The following is a 24098-nucleotide window of genomic DNA, read 5'->3' as shown; positions in this document are numbered from 1 at the left end:
CCCAAGTCCAGGTTCCAAGGGGATGTTTGTCCGGTCTGTGCTTTCTGGAACTCACTAGAATGGAAGAGAGAGTGTCCTGAGCAGCGACCTCACTTGTCTGATTCAGCAGCCACAGCATACATTTTGGCTAAGTGAGCGGACGGATTTAAGAATGACTGACCCTAAACTGCTGGGCACTCTGCCTGAAGGGAGGCTGACCCAACTGTGCATGCATCATCCTCTTCTCACCCGGCTCTCAGGGCACAGCTGGAGGGACACCCCCCACGGCACTTAGCAGATTCGTGTCTGCAGTAGGCGGGCACTCGATTCCCGTTGAGTGAGGTATCACGCTCACGGACACGCGTGGAGGTATAGCACCTGCTTTCCACCAGTATTATTCTGCTGACTCTCTTCTGCGACCTGGACACCACCCCTCCCCAGCAATTCACAGGGTCATGTGCTCCTTCAGGACACAAGTCTAGGAACGTGCTTACGGGCTCGAACCCCTGAGAGCAGACAGAGCTTAGGAGGGGGTGGTGCTCAGTGTTAGACAGTAGCCAGCCGGTGACCTTCAGGAAGTTGTCAATGGACAGTCAGGCATTCGGGTCTTGTGTATGTGTTTATCGTCTGAATTCCTCCCTGAGCTGTAAGTCCTGTAAGGGCAGAGATCAGGTGTGTTTATCCTACCACAGTGCAGCTGGCACCTGGGACCCAGCACCGTAAATGCTCGTTGCATGAAGAAAAGGTGAATAAATAGTCGATGTCTGTCTTCAGATGGGCATCAATGTCACTGACCGCGGGCTGCTTCCTAATAATGGTAACCGTGAGCACATCTAACACACAGGAGCCTTCCACCGTTCGTCTAATTTAGTCTTCCGAGGCACACCCCTTTACGTCCTACTTTCAGGATGTGAGGACCAGTCAGGGGAGTGATATAACTGGTCTGCCGTCATGCAGCTGGGACGTGGTGGAGGCAGGACTTGGATTTACTTGTTTCTTAAAAAGCAAGCAAGCAAACAAACAAACAGACACCCCGTGTTCTTCTGTCTCCCACACGCTCCCTCTTGTTGGATACAAATGTCCACCCTGATTTTGTGGATCTCTGCGGTGGGTGAGTGGGACGGGGGTGCCGGGGGTGTTGTGGGGAGGAATTCTAGTACAGCTGCTCCGAGAAAAGATATCCTGGATTGCTACCGTCGCTTTATATAGCTGGGAGAAATGAAACTTCTCAAGCTCATTTGGGAAGCCGTGGGCCTGATTCAGCTTTTAAACACCTGCTCCAGGCCAGGCAGATCTGTGCTGCCTTCTCCAGAGCCTTTTGTTGGCTCCCGTAACAAAGGAAAACTCCAGGGCACCAGACATCAAACCCAGAGCCAGGAGTCACTGTCTCCCGGGAGATTCGGTGTTTGCCTGCCCTCTCGGTGAAGACCTCAGAAACCCGAGAATGAAAAGCCGAGGAACCCTCAGCCCCACCCCAACCCCCACCCCGGGTCAGAACTCAGCCAAAGATGCACTGAGTTGGCACTGGTGAAATAAGCATGGGTCAGGACGTGCTGTGGGCGATGTGAAACCCACGCGGCACGCCTGTGTAGCCTGCTGGTTCCAGGTCTCTGTCCCCCTCTTTGACTGTACCATTGAGTGGGGGTCGTAAAATCCCTCCCTGACCAAGAAGAAGCTTAGCCTGTGCCCAGGATTTCCCAGCCTTGTGGAGAAACACTGACCCGCTCCATTACATTTGCCCGAAAGCTACAGAAAACCGGAATAAACTATAGCTTGACCTGAGCCTGGTTTCTATTTCTTACCTACGAGAAAGTCTGTGGGGAGGCTCATATGGAAACCCACGATGCCTCGGGGGCCCAGACTATTGCTACCCATTCATTCTGGCATTCTCGGCTTGTAGCTTCCACGCACACACCTGTCGCCTCGGCTTTATAACGTGGCTACTGCATCACCGGCATCCCATCTGTGTGCCAGGCGGGAATGAGGAGAAGACAGAAAGCAAAAGGTACATGCTCAAGGATGAGCCCTCCCCCGAAGAGCTTTGCGGGAAGTCCCACGAAGCCACGTCTGCCTACGCATCGCTAGCCAGAAGTGCGTCACAGGCCGCCCTAGTACAAGAGAGGCTGGGACGTATAAACTTGTGGCCTGGCACATTTGTCAACACCCCACCCCCAACCGCCACCATAAGTTCCACTAACAAGGATGAAGAGGAGAGTGGATAGTGGCGAGTCAGCTAACAGCGTGTTATCCTACATTCTCTAGAGGGCTGAATGGTGAATATTTCATAAAAGCGCATTTTAAAGGTGAGCTTCCGGGGCCGGCTATACTGTATAGAAGAAAACAATGACCCAGGGTTTTGGGGCCTTGAATCCTTGTTGCTTATCAGGGGTTCTGCTTTTTGACACATTCAGAAAGTGGGGAATAAAATGAAGAAGTGGTTTTGCCCGGAGCGGCCCCCATGTGACACACTAAATAGAGCCTTGGCTTTGAACAGGCCCAGGCTGGGTCATGGAGTCATCCCTTCCCTGCTGGGTGAACTTGGACAATCCTCTTTGAACTACTTATATGTACATATGATGGTGAGTAGGTCTGATGTTTAGGCAGCATGCTCAAATATTACAATATTCTAATACTGAAATGGCTTTGTGCCAGTTGGAAACGGCCTCTGCACTCTCCCTGCAACACCCCACGTTCCTTCGGCACCTCACCCCCAGGACTGCTGCTTGGCTCCGTGGCCATAGCCAGCCTCCGGTCCAGTGCTCAAGCTGCATGGTGCTTAATATTTTAAATGTTAGTCTCAGCTAGAATGATATTATCAACCTCTCCGCGTTGTTGTGGAGGTTAAATGAGATTAGAAATGTAGAATTCATCATGGTGGCTGATACTTATAGACTGGGGTGAATCTCAGGCCACACTGGAGCAAGCCAGCTGGGTATTTGCTCTGCATCAGGGCACTCAATAAGTGACGTGTCTTCCTCCCTCCTTGGCATGTTCCGGAAGCCTCTTCAAGCCTGAGGATAACAGCTTAGACAAGGCATCATTAGAGGAAGTGGCTTTTCTGCTCGATTACTCTCTGGATTGGCTGTGAGCAGCTCCAACGTCACCTGAGCTGCTACTTGAGGAAGATGGGGTCCAATGAACATTGGTTAGAAAAGGAGGCCATAGAAGGGTCAGATGCTTTTTGGTGCTAAGAAGGGGTCTGTCCGTAGATCCAGAGCACCAATAAAATTCTTAAAAGATGCTGCTACTGCTGCTGTTGATGATGATGATGATGATAATGGTGAGTGACTATGGTGGGGGCGATGATGATGACGGTGATGATGGTGGTGACGATGGTGATGATGATGGTGACAATGATGGTGGTGATGGTGATGATGGTGGTGATGATGATGACAATGGTGACGATGGCGACGATGATGATGGTGACGATGGTGATGATGGTGGTCACTATGATGTTGATGATAATGGTGGTGATGGTGGTGGTTGTGGTGATTATGGTGATGATGATGGTGACGTTTGGTGATTTTTCTTGACAATTCACAGCTCCTCCCTCTAGATAGAAGTATAGCCTCAGAAGAGGCATTATCTGGTTATCCCTACAGCTAGGGGTAAGCAAATCACCCCCATCACCAGTTGTAGTTGACAAGTGTGTCTCTGTGTTTCTAGCATTAGTCAGGTGCCCGACCCTTGGACAGGTAGTGTAATCTAGTCCCCAGTCTTCTCAGCCTTGAAAGGCAAAAGCTATCTAGAGTTTGAAGATAGAAAAGGTGTGCAGACTCAGCATGCCTTCCAGAAAACACCCTCCTTCCTTTGAACAGATTCTGGCATTGTTGAGTTTAGGGGCTCAGTGAAATTGAAATGCAAGCTATCTTCTTGAATCATTGACATCTACTGGTAAACTTAGTAGATTGCAGGAGTGTCCCAAGTGGTGCCTGTCCCTCCCTGTGTGAGGGTAATATTTCCTCAGCCTACCCCTGCCAGCCCAGCCGTGTTACTTGCCTCGACCAGTGAAATGTGCACAGAAGTGACATGTGTTCCTTCCCAGCAGCAGTTTTAAAGGGCCACTATGAAGTTCCACCATGACTCCGTGCCTTGTGTTATGGGACTAGGGATGTCCAGGTAAGGGCAGCTCCTTCAGGTTGGGTCCCAGAATGAAGACAATGTGCGGCAAAGCTGGTGGCGACTGTTGGTGGTCGTGAGCAAGAGTGAGAGATTGATCTTTGTTGGGTTCAGCCATGGAGCTCTGGGGGTTGTCTGTTGATACAACCTAATCGAGTCGCAGCTGACTGATGCGGTTTATGAATCAATCTGGAAAGGACATCAATAGTTGAGACCTACCGGCATCCAGCTTTGCCTTCTCTGCCTGGAGCCCAGGGTCTCTGGCAGTAACAGCAACCGCTCTCGGGTCAGACCTTCTTTCCTGAGCAGTTGTCCCCATTTAAGGAGCTCTCCAGCCAGACATGCTTGTTTCCAGGCTGCTGCATCCACTGGTCCTTTCTGTACATGCTTGGTGCTCATTCAACGAGGTGAATGAATTCTCTCATCCTCCTCGTAGGGGTCGGACTTTTGGGGACCAGCGAGAGACTCACCCCCCTGCAAAACCAAAGGTCTTTTCTCCCATGTCCCTGATCTCCCCCACTTCTTTTTCAGCTCATTTATCCAAATGAGCCCCATCCTGAGTACTTTGTGAGGTCTAGTCCCTCTTCCCTCCCCCTCCCAAAGCCCAGTGTCTCCTGGAGTATGAGAGAGAAAGGGGACTTTCCTCACATCTTCTGGCTTCTGCAGACACTGTTGCCTCTTCCCCACCCTGACCTGCCCTACAACAGAGACCACCCCTTCCATCACTACCCGCCCCCCCACAACTGCCTTAGAGCAGAACCACAACACAAGACAAAACCCTCAGACTTTGGTCTCAGCCACAGTTAAGAGAAAGTAAGGACTCCGCTGGGCACTGGGGCCCCTCCCCTGGGGCACCCCAGCCCTTGACTGGCCTCTCAGCATGCATCTGCCCACCTCTGGACCTTCTCTTTCCTCCAACTTCAGGCTCCAGACCCCCAGACTCCACAATGCCAAGGGGCTGTGCTCAAATTGTCACTTTATTTTGCAATGCAAACTAATCCTCTTCCTTGCCCATGTGATAGATGTAGCAGAGCTCTCATCACAGAGAATCCCTAAAAGCCTTGAAACTGGGGCTTCCCCACCCCCTCATCAGCCAGATCAAATTCTTAGGCAGTCCTTTTCTCACCTGCCTTCAGAGCCCATCACTTGCTCAGAACAAGCAGAGGAAGCAACTTTTCCTCTTTCTGATACACAAGTGTGTCTGAATGGACAGTAGACACCTGGCATTTTCTTTTGCTGACCCTGGGCTGTGGGATGACTGTTGTGGGTGTGGGTGGGGGTGGGGGTAGGCAATCTCGGCTTCCCTCCCCTTGCACTCAGCTGGAGTCTGCAGCTGTGTGCAAGCCTCACCTGGCACCTGGCGACCAGCTCCGAAGACGAGGCAGGAATTCTAAAGTCTGGGCACTTAACCTCCCCCAGAAGGAAAAGCCACCTGGAGTTCATTCCCTGTCCCCACCCCAGCACAAGCAAGTTTTCTTGTGCGGGGGGGTGGGGGGAGCTGGTAAGGCAGGGGGCACAGAAGACACTAGTGTGAACGCTTTAAAGAGACTTATAATAATTTTAATCAGCATTTCCCTTCCATTTAAAATCACAAACTTAGCTATTTAATCAAATGTCATGCTTAAGACACATCTACCTCCTTGGGAGAAAAATGAACAGTGGAAGCTCAATTTGGCTTGGATGGGTTTTAAAAATAGTCACTCGCTGAAGGCCATTAGGTAAATGGCCTAAGAGAGCTTCAAAGAGGACCTCCGGCAGAGGGTCAGCCAAATCCTTTGTTGGGAAAATAGGGCAGGGCAGAGGCGAGGGGGCTGGGAGGGCGCAGGTAGCAGCCAGATGTGGGGAGGGGATCTTTCTACAGCGGGTACATCTGAAAACTTTCCTTTTGCACTTGCTGAAGCTGCTAAGCCTGTGTGTGTGTGTGTGTGTGTGTGTGTGTGTGTGTGCGTGCACGTGACAAGTCTGTGTCTCCGGTGTGGGATGACATACACCCACCCTCCCAATTCCCAGGCGAGGAAAATGAAAGGGTCAGAAATGTGAGAAGCCGTTAAAGTACAGGAAATCGGTTGCATTAATGGTGAAATAGAAGTCTTGGCTTTATTATTTTACAGCATGTAAGAAATGACAATGTTTTCATCAAGAGAAAAAAATAAACACAAACAGAGTACCAGGTGGGTGCTCTCTTTGGCGGGAGTTGTGCTGGTGTGATCGGTGCCCAAAGGAAAAAGGAAACTGGTATGCCCTCGTCCTTACGGAGATGCTCCAGCCCGGGGTGGGGGAGGGGGGTGGAGGGCGGCCTCCCTCCCCCAAAGATCGAGAGGCCTGTGCTCACTTGTGTCCGGTAGAGTCTGATGTCCCTGAGACTCCTGCCAGCTTCTGCCCTGTTTTTTTTTTTTTTTTCCCAGAACACACTCCTCTCTACAATCCTTGGTCCTGGGGCTCATATCTGAGGGCTGGGGACCCCCAGGGTATGTGGGTAGAGTCCAAGGGGTCTCTATACTTGGGTGGGGAAAAATGACATCTTTATTCTTGCCAATTCCCACTGAAATCCAGCATTTCTGTCCATCACACATGTAGGCAACAGGCCACAGTGGCAGGAGGTCCCTGAACTGGGGCCAAACAGGGAACTGCAGGCAGTCATTCCCCCATCCCACGACCGAGACTTCTGACGTCTGAAAGTACCATATTTGTTTTAATATTTGGGTAACACTTTGCAATATCATTGACTTCCTAAAAACCCTCTGCATTTCAGTGTGTGCATTTATAAACATCCTGAGACAAGGTGGGCAAGTTCGCACGTGGCTGCTGAAGGGGGTCCCTGGAACAGAGCAGGTTGGGACTCCCCCCACCCACAGCCCACCTGGCCCAGGGTTGTCCTGGCTCCTCCAAGGGCCTCCCTCCTGCAGCACCCCCACTTTGTCCCGCTAGGTGGCAGCACTGTGGGCACCCCCTTCTCCCCTGACTATCCTGGGCCCAGCCTGCTGTTCCAATACTTCCCTGTCTCCCTTAGTGGGACGTGTTCCCCCAAACCCCTCAGGGAGAAGGCTGTGGGGGAAGACCACCCAGGAGTGGCCAGGCAGGTGCAGTGCTGACTCAGCCTGGTGCTTCCCTGAACCACAATTGCGACGGTGTGTGTGAGGCCATCTCATTGAATCCCCATGAAAATCTGGAAGGGAACATGAGACCCATTTTGCAGAGGAGGAAACAAGATCAGAGAGGCCAGAGAAGGCACCATGACCCCACAGTTAGGCAACAGGAGTGGCTGGTCTGCCCACATCAAAATCTGGGTTCTTGCCACTATCCTTCCTTGCTTCTGGCCTTTCTCCTCTGGGATCTTCCTGGACCTCCCGTCTGGGTGGAGTAGACTCCCACGATGCCCAGGGAAGAAGGGTGCACGTGGGAGTCCAAAGTTCCATCCATGCTGGGCCTGGATCTGCCCTCCCACCAACTCACTGCCCTTCCCAGGGAGGCCCGAGCAGCCAAGTGGGGTCTCCGCTGATCTCACAAGACTGGTGTGATTCCAGAGCTTAGCTAGGGGAGGCCCCTGCACAGATCAGGTCCAGTGTGAGTTAACCTTCCCTCCACTCCCTGGACCCGGCTTCCACGTCTGCCGCAGAAGGGCGGCACTCGGTGGTCTCTAAGGCCTCCAACTCTGCGCCTCCGTGGAGGGCGCCGAGTAGACGGCGGGCCTCTCTGGGTGGTTTCCCTGGTCAGCACAGCAGGTCCGGCCTCGGGGGGGGGGGGGGCAGTTCACTGTAGGTCACTTCTCTGGGTGAAAGAGGCCCGCATCTAGAGCCTTTCCTCCTCCAGTTCCTGCCCTGCAAGCGCAGCCTCACCCAGAAGGCACGAGGGAAGTCCTGGGATGGGGAAGGGACCGGATTACCGGCTGTGGCGACGAGCCTGGGAGGCCGAGGGCCCGGAACTCTCTGCGAATCCTCCGGATCAAGGGCCTGGCCAAGCGGAGGCGGCAGTCGGGCGAGCTGTCTGACTCCCAGTCCCGGGGGGCTAGGGGAGCGTCGAAATTCGGGACCGGGCTGGGTTGGGACAGAAGGCGCTAAGCGCTGACCTGGAACACAGGGGCCCAAGGCCGGGGCCGGGGAGGCGGGAAGAGGAACCCTCCCGCTTCGCAGACTCTGGCGGCGCCTCTTGCGCAGCTCCGCCTGGAGGAAACTTTCTGCGCAGCCTCTCGCTCCAGGCGCCCCCCGCCCCAGGGCTCCCGCGGGAACGCCCCCTCCCCAAATGAGCTCTCCGGGTCCCCTGGGCGCCCCGGTAAACGGGTCGGAACCTCGAACCGCTTCGCAGGCCATCCGGTTACCGTGGCAACACCATCCGGCGGCGCCCGGCGGTCCAATCCGCGCCCGCGGCCTCTCCGGAGCCTCTCCCAAGGTGGGGACTGAGACCCGGCAGGGGCTGGGCAAGGGGGCGGCCGGGGGCCCCGCCTGACGCGTCGCGGGGCGAGGCGAGGCGGGGCCGCGAGCGGCAGCCGGCGCCGGGCAGGGGGCTCCGGCTCCAGTTCGAGGGGCGGGGAAGGCGGGTGACGTGAGCCGGGCCGGGCGGGCGGAGTTGGGACCCGCTCGGGGAGGCGGGGGCGAACGCGCGGAGAGGCAGACGCGCGGAGGGAGGCGGCCAAGCGGCGCGGGCGGCTCTGCGGCGGGCGCGGTGGGCGCGGGCGGCGGGGCCCCGGGATCCCCGCGCGCCTCCTCGGCGCGGCGCCGCCGCCGCGCGTCCCCACGCCCCGCGCTGCACGGCGCCCTCGCCCCGCGCGCCTCCCGCGCCCGCCTCCTGCCGGCCTCCGGCGCCGCGGCCGTCTGCAGAGCGAGCGCTCAGACGGAGCCCCCGGCCAACTTGAGCGGCGCCGGCCGGCGGCGCACCCCCGCCGGAGCCCCCTGACCTGGCGGCGCGCAGAAGCGACCCGCGTCCTTCCGCGTCGCCGCCGCCCTCACCCCCGGACCGCGCCGCCCCCTCGGCGCGGGGCTGGGACCGGAGGCGAGAGCCGCGCCACGAGACACGCACCGTGCGCCGCGGCGCCGCCCGGCCTCCCTCCCCACCGCCCCGGAGGGCGAAGCCGCGTCTCCTCCGACCCTCGCCGCGCGGCCGCAGCGCCGGAGCGCGCCCCTCCCGGGCCGGCCGTGGGCGCCCCCGCCTCGCCGCCGCCCTCGCCGGCTCGCCCCTGGAGGGGCGGCGAGCCCCGCGCCCCGGCCCGAGGATGTGCGCCCCCGCGGGCCGCCCCGCCTGAGCCATGCGCCCCAACGGCGGCGGCGCGCCGGCCGGCATGGAGCCCCGCGCGGCCGCGCTCTGACTCGCTCTGCGCCCCGCGGCCGGCGGGCGGCGGGCGGCGGGCGGCGGCGGACCGAGAGCCGGAGACCGGCGCCGCGGGACGGAAGCGAGCGGGCGCGGGCGCCGCGCAGATGGCCGGGGCGAGCAAGGTCTGAGGCTCCGCTGTCCGAAACGTGACCATGTGGATTCAACAGCTTTTAGGACTCAGGTGAGCGACCCGGCCGGCGCCGGGGTGCGTGTGGCTGCGTGGGTGCGTGGGTGCCGGGCTGGGCTGGAGCGGCGCTCTCCTCAACGTTGCGAATAAAGGGACCCCTCCCCGCTCCCCGCTAGCGGCCGGAGGCGGCCGCGCGAGCCGCGTCCGGGTGCCAGTCCCGAGCCCGGAGCTCCGCGGCCCCGCAGGGAGCGGCCGGCTCTCCCTGCCTGCGCGCGTCCGTGTCCGGCCAGGGGTGCCCGCCCCGGCTCCCCGTGCAGCGGGGCCGGCCGGTCGAGCCCGCGACTCCCGGCGCCAGCAGCGCAGTGTCCTGGCCTGCCGCCCCGGCGCGCCTCCTCCCCGGGGCCCCGGCCGGCCGTGGACCCTGGGCGGGTGCCGGGGCTGCCGGAGAAAGCCAGAGCTCTCCCGGCTCCCGGCTCCCGGCTCCCGGTGAGAGCTGGGCAGGCGGAGTTGGAGGAAACCAAAATCAAACAGCCACTCCGCCCTCCCTTCCCCTTCCTCGGGGCCCCAGGGCTGAGCAGGGGCCTCCCGGGCTCCCAGCGGCCGATCCAGCTGTTTGCCGGTGACCTCCGGGCCCGACGGGCGCGCACAGCTGGCGGGCAGCTGGGGCGGGAGACTCTGGGGCTCTGGGGGAGGTGCGCGGGCGGCCCCCCCCCCAACCCCCACGCAGACACCCTCGGGAGCGCCCGGGGGCTTGTCTAGGTCGGGACTCCAGGGCCAGGTGGCACCAGGGGGTCGAGCCGGGAACTCGCGGCGGGGGTACTCAGGAAGACCCTTTTGAGCAAACTTTGCCCGCTTGTCGTGGCGCTCAGCCATTCGGCCCGTGCCTCGGGCGGCCTAGGGCCCGGGAGTGCGCGGTTGTCTCGTTGGTCCCGCAGGCCGCCCCCGAACCGTCCGCCCGCCTGCCAGGGGGCTTCGCCGAGCCGGTGCGTTTGGGTCCCGGGTTGCAACCGAAAGCAGGGAGGACGTAGGCGGAGGCGGAGAAAGCGCGTGCGGTTCTGGAGTTTGTCCACTGGGATGCACTGCGCTCCCGTGCTGGGGAGGAAAGGGCCGGTAGGTGCTGCTGGGGGGAGTGAGCCGAAGGGAGACCCAAGTGCGCGACCTGATTTTGAGAAATCGGAAGAGTGTCCTCTGTCGAGCGCGCCGAGCGTTGTCTAGCTACCTTTGATTTATGAGACAAACCCGCACCCCGGGGGTAAGCACTGTTTAGAACATCTAGAGAAAATTGTCAAATGTTATTATCCGCTTTTTTTTTTTTTTTCTGGAAAGCGGCACTCCTTTTTCCGGTGGCTGGTTTGCCAGTGTGGGCTTTAAAAGGTTAACGGTGAAGCGAATCCTGTTGGGTATTGGCCTGGCCTGAATCGATACCGTGTGCTTGGACTAGATAAGGCTTAGGCTCCCTGTTCTGGGACGCAGACAAAATGGATCGAGGGCAGTGTTGCCGGGTGACCCCCTCCAGGTGCCCTGCCATCTGTCTCTCAGGTCTCAGCCAGCCCGGAAAGGCCTCGGGAAAGAGCAGAGGGTCCCAGCCCCAGCTCTGGGCTCACCTCCTGCTCCCAGATGCTTCCCGAGCTCCTGTCTGGTGCTTCATTTCTGACCGACTGCTCGCAAGTTATTTGAGCTGATGTGGTTTCTTTCTTTTTATTATTATTATTATTATTACCACTAAGTTGCTAGATTGAAAGATTAGTACATTTTGATAAGGGGAGAAGAGAGTAAATACCATGGAAAGAAGCCTCTGTGTTGGTTCAGAATTCACTAAAACAGTTCCTCTAAAGCATCCCCAAGTGAGATCTCCTTGGGATTTTGCTGTAGGAAATAGTTCTGTTGGTGATTTTGAAGTTTGACCTTTTGTTGTTGTTTTTTTCTTTTTTTCCTTCAGTGTTAGCACAAGAGATTTTCTGTATGTGTGCCTCTAAGGATAGCCTGTCACCTGTCTTGGAGGCTGACCGGAGAGGGCTCTGTCATGTCTGTGAGAGCCACCCCCTGGCCAGGAGAGGTGCCTGGCCGGGAGGGTCTGTGTGCTTTTAGCGTCGCACCAGGCGAGGGTCGCAGTAACAAAGCCAGGATCGCTTGCTTGAAAGCTGGAAATGCACTTTTTCCTTGAAGAAAGCCGGTCATCGTCTCTGCTTACACGCCACTCTGTGGCTCCCCAGGCGAGCTCAGGGCACCCCTGCTGCCAGGCTTGGAACCTGGTTGTGTCAGGCAGACGCTGAACCCGGAGCCCAGGTGGCGGAAAGCAGCTCCAGGCGTCACCTGAGCTAGAAGCTCTCTGCTCGGGCTCCCGAGACGAAGTCTGGGCTCGGTGTCTGGCTTCTGTGTTCGGCCAGAGCTGTGCAAGCAGCCTTTTCCTCTCACGAGGCAGAAACGGACGGAGTCGGATGGAGCCGTTGCTGTGCCTGCGTGGTGGTGGTGGTCTCAGAGCTGCAAGCACGGATCACGGTGTCTTTTGAAGGCAGCCTGTAGCTTGACCGGCTGGGTCGGAGCTCCGACAGTAAGGAGCGCAGAGCCCAGCTCGGAGGGGTGCTGAGTAAGCACGCAGCAGAGTTTGGCTGCCTCCTTGCAAGTGGCCTCGGAGGCTGCAGGCCACCGTGCTGCAGCTTTCCTCAGGGGCTGGGAGCGTACAGGACATCGGCCAGGTGTCCTTCCCAGGCTGTGCTCCCGGGGGGCCGCTCTGTCTGTCCTTCCACCGCAAGGCCCCGGGTGCCTGTGTGTCTGCGTGGGGGTGGGCGTGGGACAAAGCGATGTGACAGTCGGTTTTCACGGGGTGCTTTTCAGCCCCCCCGAGTGCTGGCCACGCACGCGGCACCACGTTCGGGCCCAGCACGTGGACCCAGCGGTTTGCCCCTCACCGTCCCCACCTCAAAAGTCCTCCGGCAGCTGGGGACTGGCCAGAGGCGTTAGGAGGATGGACGGAGTCAGAGGCTCTGTCCACAGGCGTCACCCTCCCGGTGAAGCCTGGCTCGTGCCCATTTCCAGCTGGTGACACCAAATTGGTCGCAGCCGGAATCCATCGCGCGTCCGCGGCTGGGATGCTCATCAGGGACAGGGATGCTGGAATAAATGGCCATTCTGGGAGGCAGCTCCAATCTTTCCACCGCGGGGGGCGCGTCCCCCTCCCCTCATGCCACGCCCACCCAGGGGATCCACCCGCCAAGCGGAGGAGGGGCTGGCGGGCTCTTCCCAGTCTGTCCTTTCTGTTGATTTATTGTAATCACCTGCTTCCTTTTCTTCCGTGCATCGAAGAGGGCGATAAGTAGGGAGCAGGGCAAGCCAGCGGAGACAGCTCCACGCCTCCCCGAGACGCCTGTCTCCGTGTCTCCGGAGAGGGACTAGCCTGCTTCCCCACTGCGTCCTGCGTCCTCTTGGCCGGGGTGGCTCAGCTGTCCGTGGGATCTGCGGCAGCCCAGCCTGGCCTTGCCATCCCCCAGCCCGCTGGCCTGGGCACCACCAAGATGTCTGGCACAAGACGTTTCCCTTCACTTCCCTGGGCTTTTTGTGCCCAGACTACCCTGCGCAGCCCTGTGGATAAAAGCTGCATCCTGGGTCTTGATGAAGTGAATAACCAGCAAACCCCGACCCACCCATGACTCCCGAGCCTTCCAGAGCCCAGGGGCTCCTGTCTGGGGTTACGTAAGAGTCCTCTGCTTTCCATATGAGTAGTTGCCAAGTTTTCTTCAAAGGGCTACAAGTCAGTAGAGACCAAATTGATGTACAGATTAGCTTGGAAAGCCAAATATATCCTTGATCTAGATTTTCATGTTTGAAGTCTGGCTCGAGAGGGTTTCTCCTGCCCGATGCCGGTCAGACACGAGGGGGAGGCAGGAGCTGGGCCCTGCCGGAGCTGGAGCAGACCAGCCGTGGGGCCCACTGACTCTCCTTCTCTAAGACCCCCTTCCAGGAATTCAAAGGAGTCGGTGAGTCATGAGGCCGCCCGAGTGGGGACCGGCAGTTACGTAACTCAGATTAAGTCTCAGTTAATAGAAAGTCAGAGGCTGCAGCCTGCCCCTGTCAGAGTTTCGGGGGCCCTGGGGTTGGGGGGCCGGGCCGCCCGGTTCTCCTGCCATGTCAGGGCGGGATCGGATGTGATCGCCTGCAGGAGGCCTGGCTGCCCCAGCCCCCCACTTGGGCCAGCACTCTGCGCCCCGGCAATCGGCGAGGAACAGTGGGGTATTTCTTCACCGCCAGGCCCCCCAAACCCCTTCCTGAGGAGGGTGCAGGATTGGGGCCAGCTGCCTGATCGTGTCCCAGCTGCCCCTGGACGGGCCCGGTGAGTTGTGCTGGGTTGCTGGGTCTTGTCTTCTCTCTCTGGCAAGGGCTCCGGGAGACTGAGGAGCCAGAGACCCAACATTGCTCTATGGGGGGAGGGGATCCTCATCACTGTGAGTCTCTCTGGCACTGAAGGCGAGCCCAGGACAGGGGTGGCGGGTTGGGTGGGAGTCCCGTGTTGGCAAAGGGCAGGGTCCTGCCACTGGACCAAGGGGACCCGGGGAGGGGGTGCTGGGCTGGTATTTGCATTTCTGTCCCCTGCCTACACTCTGCAGAGGGTGTCACTTTGTTCCCCGCCCCCTCCGCCCCCCCAGGAAAGGTTGGTGGCAGCCATGCTGGGTCCATCCCTGCTTCTGCCCTCCCAGCCTGTCGTCCACCATGCCTGTGCTGTCCGCTCGCTCGGACGTCTGCCATTTGCTGCACTTCTTTGTGGCCAGCCAGGGAGCACTGGTGTGGCAGGACCCACTGCTCCTCTGCCCTCCCTCTGTTCCCACCCCGTGTGGACAGCTGCCTGGCCCATGTGGCTGTTGAAGCCTTGTTGCCGGCCCTCCCGGGGAGCCAGTGCTTGGGCCTGTGCGTGACCTCAGGGGCTTCTGGAAAGCGAAGCGTCTGGACCTTGGAGACCAAGGGGGTGTGTCCACTGGAAACCGGTGCTCGGGCTTCCTGCTTTGCCCGGAAGAGCAGCCCTGGTCTCTGGACTGTGGGCTCACGAGGGCAGGGACTGAGCCTCGTCCTTTGCTGCCTCCTGAGAAGAGTGCGTGGCACATAGCAAAAGCTCAGGAGACGTCTGCGCCTGAGTAAACGTGTCTGTCTGGCACCGTGCCCTTGCTTCGTCAAGTCTTGCCCTGTGGTTACTCGTCCTTAACTCTGAGGCGTAGGAAAGGAATTCCCAGCCGGACCTGCCTCAGGTGTAGGCCTTGTCCTGCCCCAAAGAGGTACACCATTTCTTCCACCCTACTTTCTGGAGCTCACATTTCCACCATTAGAGATTCTTTTCTTTGCTGTGAGATTTAGTCACAATTGGAATGCAGACATGTTTGGGAAAAAAAGCAATCCTTATTGAGCCCTATCAGTCATCATGGGTTTGCTAGGAGTGAAAGTATCCGATATCTAAGTGGGAGGAGGAGTGGCTGTAGATGGGAAAAAAACATGAAGGCAGGTGGCACAGGGGTGGCGGTGGGGTCGAGGGGGAAGGTACCACTGAGAGAGGTTGGGGAGATGTGGGGTGAGGGTGGGCTTGGGGTCAAATGCAAACTATTGGCCTCACAACTGGACTCCGTTCTCCCCTCCCTTTGGCTTTTTCGGGGACGGGAAAGTGGGTTCATGCATGGGACTAGGAAAACGTGGAGCTGACGGAGGCAGTTCCTTTGAAAGAGAAGGTTCTGGTCAGTCTGTGAGTCCACAGGTGGGCGGGTAGGTAGATGTTGAGGAGCGGTCGTGATACACACACACCTCTGGCCCCTGTGCTCCTGTCCCAACGGTGAGCTGCAGAATTTGTGCCGGACCAGATAGCACGTGTCTGCTTTTCTCAAAACGTTGGGGCAAAACTGACCTACGTTATCTTAGTTTCAGGTGCCCAGCTGGATGATCTGGTGTTTGTAAGTCGAATTGGCATCCAGCCCTTCGCTCAGTTACAGAATTTTTTCCCCCCACTGGTGGTTGCTGGAGTGTGGGCTGGGGGTGGGCAAAATGGGCTCAGGGGGTCGAAAGCTGCAAATACGCGGTCACAAAATAAGTCACGGAGTGGCACGGGCGGCCTGGCGACTCTTAGTTAATCTGACACGTCCACCTTAAATGTCTGTGCACCCGAGAGATGACGCCCCGATCCCCGATCTCGTATTCATTTCATCTACACCTGTAGCCTGCTCCTGATTCCCGCGTGCCTAGGGGCTGGCTGGCTGTGAGCAGGTGCCGTGCAGACCCCAAAATAAGGTTTCTGCCCTCAAAGACCCCACACTCCAGTAACGGAGGGGGATACGTGTCGGGGTAGAAATAGTGTTGCCAGAGCAGAGATCAGCACCATCTGGTAGGAAGAGAATGTGGGCCACGGCTGGGGGACTTGGGAGCCTCAGGGGGCTGTGGGTTGTCATACTGGACAGTGTCCTGTGGAGACTCAGAAGTGACAAAAAGTAGATATTTCAGAGCCTGCCACCCCTCCCCCCAACCAGTGTGGGACTTCGGTGCCGTTGCTCGTTAGTATGAGCTCCGTGGAGGGTCGGGCTGGCCAGCAGTGGACAATTGCTGTGCGTGCCACATCCTCTGTGCCTGGTCAGGCCAGTGATGCAGGTAGAACACTGAGCGAGGGCTGAGGCAACAGCTAACGGCCTTCGGGCCCAGTCGTCCCAAGTGAGAGACAGCTGGCCTGCAGGTAGGTGCTTTTGGGGACTTAGGAGGGGGTGACGGAGCCTGCTGACTTGTAACAGAGGTGTCACAGGCCAGGGGACAGCCAGCGGAGGGCTAAGACAGCAAATGAGAGAATAAGACAGAAAGCCGGTCACCTTCCGAAGGGAGAGCTGACCCCCTAGAGGGACAGTTCCAGGGTGGTGCCCCAGGGTGCCCCAGAGCCAGCATCGGCTGGAATGTACCAGCGGCTCCCGAAGGAACACACCCAGGGGTGACAGACATCCCCGGGGCTTCTCCGGCTGCGTGCACACCAGACCTGACCCAAGGGCAGGCCTTCATTCTCTCCCCGAACTTAGTGCTTATCACCTATGTGATCCTGAGAGTCTGTGCCACCTCGGGCCTCATGGGAGGAGGACAAATGGTGAATTGCCAAGGTCTGGTTCTAATGAAGACGTTTAGGAATATTATTCCAGATAAAGGTGTGTGTGTGCATGTGTGTGTGTGTGTGTGTGTGTGTGTGTGTGTGTTGGGCACTTTGGAGACCAGTGGACATCAATGCACTTATAGAGGGCCTGGCTGGGTCAGTCAGTTGAGTGCCCGACTCTTGATTTTGGCTCAGGTCATGATCTCACAGTTCATGGGTTCAAGCCCCACATTGAGCTCTGCCCTGTCAGCTCAGTGCCTGCTTGGAATTCTCTCTCTCTCTCTCTCTCTCTCTCTCTCTCTGCCCCTCCCCAACTCATGCTCTCTCTCAAAATAAATTAAAAAAAAAAAAAACTTAAAAAAAACACTTATACCGGGAGCTCCAACTCCAGGTGAAAAGACCAGTTCTTAAAACAAAACTCCTCCCGCAGAAGGACGCTTGCTGTGTTCACAGGGTTAGGTGTCTAATAAGAAAGGGTGGACCGTGCCTCATGAGAACCTGGCTGCTGATAAAAAATAAAATATCCCTAACGAGATATTAGCAAACCATGTTTCACTGTATGTGGAAAGAAGCGTATACCATGTGGGGTTTATTCTAGGGGTACAGAAATGGCTCCACATTTGAAAGTCGGTCAAGGCAATCTGTCAAATGAAAGACTGAAGCAGAAACACCATATGAGCCTCTGCATGTGATGAATTCAGCATCTGTCCATGAGAACTGCCAGAGGTGTAGGAACAGAGGCTCGCTTTCTCCACAAAAGCCCACAGCTAACTTCACGCCTAATGCTACGAAACTGGAAGCTTTTCTCTTGGAGATCAGGAATAAGCCGGGGATGTCTGCTCTCACCACTCTCATTCAGCACAGTGCTGGAAGTCCTAGCCAGAGGGGACAGAGGATGGAAAGGCAAGAAAAGACATACAGAAAGGGAGAAATAGAACTGTTCCTATTTGCAGATGATGTGATCGTCCACACAGCAAGTCTCATGTCATCTATTAAAAAAAAACCTTCTAGAGCTAATGAATGATTTCAGGAAGGTTGGAGGACACAAGAGAAATGAATCGCATTCCCATCTATTAGCAATAAACACATGGACCCTGAAATAAGAAATGCAGTGGCATTTACAGTCACTCCCCAAAACGAGACATTTCAGTGTAGACCTAACGAATCGTGTTATGCTCATGACTCGCGTGCCCAGGGCTATGTGGTGCTGATGGAAGAAATCAAAGAAGAATCTAAATAATGGAAAGCCATACCATGTTCATGGACAGAGAGACTCAAGGAAGGAGGTCACTTCTCAAACTGATATAGAAGGTTAACATAATTCTTATCAACATCCAGCAAAACATTTGCACGCGTAGATGAGATTCTTCTAAAATGCATATGTGAAGGGAGGGGAACTAGCGATACCCAAAACAGTTTTGAAAAAGAATAATAAAGTGAGAGGAATCAGTGTGATTACAAGGCTTATTATGTAGCTGCCATAATCAAGACTGTGTGTCTTAATGGAGGAACAGATATATAGATTTTTCCACAGATAGATTCCCACAAATATGCCCAGCTGATTTTTGATAAAGGTGCTAATTCAGTAGAGGAGAGATAGCATTTTCCAACTAATTGTACTGGAACAGTAGGACATTCATAGCCAAGAGCAAACACACAAACAAGAACCTTGCTATTAGGTCTCCTATCTAATGCAAAATTAACTCGAAATGGGTTACATAATTACGTGTAAAATGTAAAACTGGAAAAGCTTTTAGGAAAAAAAACCAGAAATTATTCAAGATGTGAGACTAGGCAGAAAGCTCTCAGACTTGCCACCAAAATCATAATCCATAAAAGGGAAAAAAAAAACTAATACATTGGATCTCATCAAGGGTTTATAATTTTCTCTGTGAAAGACTCTCCTACGAGGGTGGAAAGACACATCGCAGAGTGGGAGAGAATGTTCACAAACGGTATACCTGACAAAGGGCTAGTGTCTGAAAACATAAACCTCTCTCAAAACGCAGCAGTGAAAAAGTTGAACAATCCAATTAGAAGCAGGTGAAAGCCTCACCAAACAGGAGTGCCAGTTAGTCGAAAAGCATGGGGAGAGACGCTCAATGTCACTTCTCATCTGTGAGAATGGCTAAAACAAGAACTACTGGGAATGGGATGCTGGCAGGGACGTGGAGAAACTGAGTCCCTCCCACACCGCTGGCGGGAAGGCACGATGGTCACAGCTGCTCTAGAAGGCAATTTGACGGTTTCTGATGACGCTAAACATGGAGCTGCCATGCGGTTGAGGTTTTCACTCCTGGGCGTTCACGCCAGAGAAATGCAGACGTGTTCACCTGAAGATCGGCGCACACGTTTTACGGCAGCTCTCTTTGTAAGAGCCTCAAACTGGAAACGATCCAGATGCCCTTCAGTGGGGCGAATGGCTTAGCAAACTGGGGTACATTGACACCGTGGAATAGTGCCCAACAATAACAATGAAAGAACTCCCGATACAGCCAACAACCTGCACGACCATCCGGGAAGGACGCTAAGTGAACAAGCCAGTCTAGAAGCCCTACAAGCAATATGTAGGCGGCTCCACAGCATCCTTCAAAGGGTGAAATGAACAGGGTGGTCATTGCCAGGGTGCGAGAGAGGGCAGGGAGTCAGAGGGAAGATAATGTGGCTCCATCGGGGCAGCACGAGGGATCGTTGCGACCCTCTTGGTCGCAGCGATGCCAATATCCTGTTTATATCTTTGTGCCCTGATTTTGTAAGATGTTGCTGCTGGGGAAGCCGGGTAAGGGCTGCAGGATCGCTCCGTATTAGTACAGTGCTTGTGAAAATCTACGATTAACTTAAAATAAAAACTTAATTAAGGAACGAATAGCCTCTACTTATCTGCCAGAGACTAGCATCTGATTGTTTGGGGGTTAGGTGTAACGGGTAGGCACCGTGTGTTTGGAATGAACGACGGTCGGGTCCTGTGGAAGTGGGGCAAGGGGCAAAAACAATACTTTATGAAAGTGGCCATGTTGTTCTGCCGCATTCTTTAGAATGCAAAATAGAGCAGCATGTGAATGTGCGGTGTGGCTAATGTGATGAGATCCATCATCAGTGACAGTCATAAATGATCTGGTGCATAATTATTGGATAAGAAGACCCGTCCAGATCCTTATATAAATCAGGTCAGCTCTGAAAATAGAGCAGCCTTTTTGGGGACAGTCCCACTTTCCAGCCCTGGCACGTAGGGTGGCTCCAAGACCATGCTACGAGGATTTGGAGTCAAACGCGGACGGAAACAGTTGGTTTCCAGATCAGCAAGACATGAGCCTCAAGTTGGTGAAGGCAATGGTCTGTGGCTTTGCTTGTTTACATTTCCTTTTGGTCTTTATGAGAAAAGCACTGCAGTGTGTTGTGTGTGCATGGGCGCACGTGTACAAGCATGAATGAGTGCGCACACGTGTGTGTGTGTGTGTGTGTGTGTGTGTGTTTGTGTGCATGCACGAGGACGTGCATTCTGTAAATGCTTGTTGAATGGGAAGCTTTGCATCATTCCAAAGGCTCTACGTTGGATTTGGTCGTGAGCTTCTGTGACCCCATGGGCTGGACCCACGGCTTCTCTTTCCATCCATTCAGGTCTAGCTAGGAGGCGCCAGGCCACCGCAGTTCCTGATCTTGTCACAAGCCAAGCTTTGTGCTAGGTGACCCAGCCAACCCCTGTCCTCTTGGCCCGTCCTCAGGATCCTCATGATGACCCTGCAGCGTGGGCATGGTTGCTCTTCCCTTACAAAGGAGGAAACTGAAGCTCAGAGAGGTTAAGTGATTTGCCTAAGGTCACACAGCTAGCTAGCAAGAGAGCTCTGATTTTTTTTTAAGTTTATTTATTTCCTTTTGAAAGAAAGAGCAAGCGAGCGATCTGGGGAGGGGCAGAGAGGGGGAGAGAGAGAGAATCCCAAGCAGGCTTTACATTGTCAGCACAGAGCCCGATGTGGGGCTTGAACTCACGAACCGTGAGATCATGAAAATCTAGTGTTGGACGCTCAACTGACTGAGCCAGCCAGACGCCCTGAGAGCTGAGACTCGAACCCAGGTTTCATGGACTCCCAGGTCTATTTGTGTTCTTACCATTGCCCCGTATGGCTCCCACGTTTTGGATAAAATCTACCTCTTATTCTTTTGGTTAACTTACACAGTGCCCCTTTGGGAAAAACAAAAACAAAATCCAAAACAAACAAACAACAAACAGAACTGGAGGGGCCCCCATGCTGTGGCGTCAGGTCCTTGTGCCCAGCTGATGTCAGAATCACGCATCCTTCCGGCAACCAGACTTTTAGGTAGAAGTTTTATCGTCTAAATGAGGGACTGTTTTGTAGCAAAGAATTGATGAAATGTCACAAAGGGCTGAAAACATGTCTGTGACACAGATACTGTTATTCAGCCTACTTAATAATTAAAAAAAATATGTCAGCAACTCCACGAAGGCCCCTCTTGAGAGCTCTTGTGAAATTACACCGCGGAAATGAATGAATGGCCACACTGAGGAGGTTGGATTCACACGACATAAGTCTGGGCAGAAGGATTGTCTATCGTGTGTGTGCATGCATGCACATGTTTATTTATTGGAGTATAATTTATATCCCGTAACATTCCCCCATTTTGAGTGTACGATCCGATGATTTTTAGTAAATTTGCTGTGTGTGCAAACGCGTCTTTCGCCCCCGATGGGATCCCCGGTTCTGTTCACAGCCAATCCCCATTTCTATCTTCAGACTCACGCAACCTCTGATCTGATTTTGCTCTCTGTGGATTTGCCTGTTCGGGCATTTCAAACGTGGAAACCTACCACTTGCCATTGCGCACATGCTTTCTTCACTCGGCCTCATGTCCGTGAGGATTCTGTGGGTTGGAGCGTGGCTCTTTGTTCTCTGTGTTCTTTCTGAGTGGCATTCCGTTTGTGGACGTACCCCTGTCGGTTTGTCCATTGGCTGGTTAACGGGCGCTTGGCTTCTTTCTTCTTTGAGGCTTGCACAAATCATGCAGCTGTGAACATTGCTCTCGCCCCCCTTGCTGCCCCAGGACCCTGTAAGCACAGACAGCAAGGCTTTGGGGGGTGGCAGTTGGAGAAGCCCCCTGTGTTACTGAGTCGGTGGCAATGCACCGGGCAGGGGTCCAGGATTCCACCCCTGGGTTTGGATTTGCTCCTTCCCTTTGCTCTAAACAAGGGGCTGACTGCACACAAGCCATTGTTTATTTGTCCATTTTTCATTTGATAAACATTTATTGAGTGTCAACGGTGTCTCGCCATGGTGCTGCGCTTTGGAGAGATAAAGGAGAGCAAAGCTTTGTGTTCTGCCTTGGTGCAAAGATACCACGAAGGGGAACATGTGACTCATTAGAAGGGCTCCCGGCTCGGCGCTCCTGCGGAGCTCAGGCGGTTACGCATCCGACTCTTGGTTTCTGTTCAAGTCATGATCTCATGGTTCGTGGGTTTGAACACTACGTTGGGCTCTGCACTGACGGTGTGGAGGCTGCTTGGGATTCTCTCTCTCTCCCTCTCTCTCTCTCTACCTTTCCCCTGCTCACGCTCTCGCTCTCTCTCTCAAAATAATGAATAAACATATTTTTTTTTAAAAAAAGAAGGGCTCCCCGCTGAGCTGAGCGTGGTGTGGTCCCCCAGGGCTGGAGGAGGGCAGTGTGTGGCCTGGGACTGGAGGGGGGGGGGCTGGCAGGTGGTCCTGCAGAATGTCCCCCGGCCTCTGAGCCTTGTCTGCTGCACGGGCCTTTCCACGGGGCCTGGGGGAGGCAGCTGTGCTTACCTGGGATCGAGGACTCCCTCCCGGCGGGACAGTGGTGCAAGTTTAGGGGAGTCCACCCCCAGGGAGTACCTTAGAGCGAAGGGCTTTGGCACATCTTTGTAGATGGAAGGGGCTGTGCCGTCTGTAAGCACAGGCCTGTAGATGCCGCGTGTGTGTGCCAAGGTGGGGTTAGTTCCAGGGGGAGCTGGGAGCTTTGAAGAACCTGGTTTGAACAGAGGAAGAAGTGAAGTGACTAGTTACTATTATGCGAGGAGACAGTACATTTACCGGTTATCCCGAGCCCGCGTGTCCGGTAGGGGGCCGTGAGGAGGCTGGGCTCCTGGTGTCCCTCCCGGGCCGGTCCCGTGGGCTTGGGCAGGAGTCATGGCCCAGCTGGCCCTACAGGGTCTCTGCTCCCAGATGCCGGTCTAGCTGCTGGTGTCAAAAGCAGGGGCTTCCCAGACCTGGGGCGGGTGAGGTGACCCCACACTCCGGGGACCAGAGCTGACTGGTGGTAGCCTCCTCGAGCTCCGTGTCGAGGAGGGTTTTGCGTTCTCCCGAGGCTTGGGGAGAAAGCGTGCCCACCGACTGGTCGTCGTATCTACCCTGTGCCAGGGAGTTGCCCTCCCTCCCCAGAAGGTCCGAAGACAGAGCTTGTGAGTTGGGGTGGGCTGGACACCCTCCCGGAGGCGCGTGCATGTTCGCGAGTGCTTCTTGTGAGTGCCTGATTACGGTGTTCCAGGCACTGTCCCAACACTTGACCCGTCTTAACTTGTCCTTCCAGCGCTGCGGTGACACAGGCACTTAATTATGTCCTCTTCCCCGCGGAGGCTCGGAGAGGTTGGGTGATCTGTCCAAGTGACACAACAAGGGAACAGCAGAGACGGGGCTCACACCCGGGCTGTTGGGCCCTGCCACTTGTCCTCTGCACCGTCACGTCCTGCCCTTACCTTTCTGGAAGGCAGTGCCCGGCTGTTGGTTGTATTCAAGGCACGTGACATCCACCAGGCCCAGGCAGGCGGCAAAGCGTGGGATTGGAGCCCAGCATCGAAGGCCAGTGTCCTGCCTCCCCGACTCTGTGCGGAGCACACACGGGCGCCCAGGATAGGCAGGTGAAAATGACACGTCCTGACCTTTGCGTATTCTGAGCCTGGCGGGAAAGGTGATGGCTACGGAGTGTGCCCTTGTGACAACAGAAGCCCGTCCACGTGGTTCGGCGGGGGGGGGGGGGGGGGGGGGGACAGCATCCCTGAAGTCAGGTCTTCCTGGGGACCAGCTGGGTAGCCACGGAGGAGTGAACGCAGCTGGTCAGTTCTGCCCCACGGTTGGCCATGGGGCCCCCAGACAGCGGTCTCCTCCTGGAGGTGGGTGGGGAGCACTGTCCCCATGCAGGCCAGGGAGCAGCCCTGGGAAGTAACTGGTGATTTGGGGGAGGGAGCAGGTCATGTCTGCACCCGCTTCTGTTTCCTTAGGAAAACCTTCACAGACACTCTGTTGGCTCCAAAGTGTTTCTGCCCGGGCCCCTAAATAGCATCTAGATAGCCTGGCTCACCTTTCACGTGAGTCCCGCCCTCCCGGGCTGACCACCTGCGATCAAAAACAAACCTCAGGCCACAGTTTCAGTCTCCCAGATCGTCTTAGCAAAGGTGAAGAGATTCCCCGGGCTGATAGGCTCCATTGACATGCAACTACTCTCTTT

The 24098-nt window shown here is 55.8% G+C and overlaps 1 protein-coding gene across 2 annotated transcripts in view; it reads left to right on the top strand.

Moving 5' to 3' along the window:
- The first annotated feature begins 9345 nt into the window (after nucleotides 1-9345).
- Nucleotides 9346-24098, top strand: part of AJAP1 (adherens junctions associated protein 1) — a 120488-nt gene continuing 105735 nt past the window's right edge. Inside the window, exon 1 of one of the 2 annotated variants that reach the window (XM_058719329.1) lies at nucleotides 9346-9583. In XM_058719329.1, the coding sequence (XP_058575312.1) occupies nucleotides 9555-9583 (29 nt within the window). In that variant the 5' untranslated portion in view covers nucleotides 9346-9554. Of the gene's footprint in view, nucleotides 9584-10673; nucleotides 10782-24098 lie in introns of those variants that run through there. The other variant, XM_058719330.1, reaches the window with a different exon arrangement.

This window comes from Neofelis nebulosa, chromosome 2 (genome assembly GCF_028018385.1).
Source record: "Neofelis nebulosa isolate mNeoNeb1 chromosome 2, mNeoNeb1.pri, whole genome shotgun sequence".
Lineage (NCBI taxonomy): Eukaryota > Metazoa > Chordata > Mammalia > Carnivora > Felidae > Neofelis > Neofelis nebulosa.
This window is presented reverse-complemented; position numbering and strand designations above follow the sequence as displayed.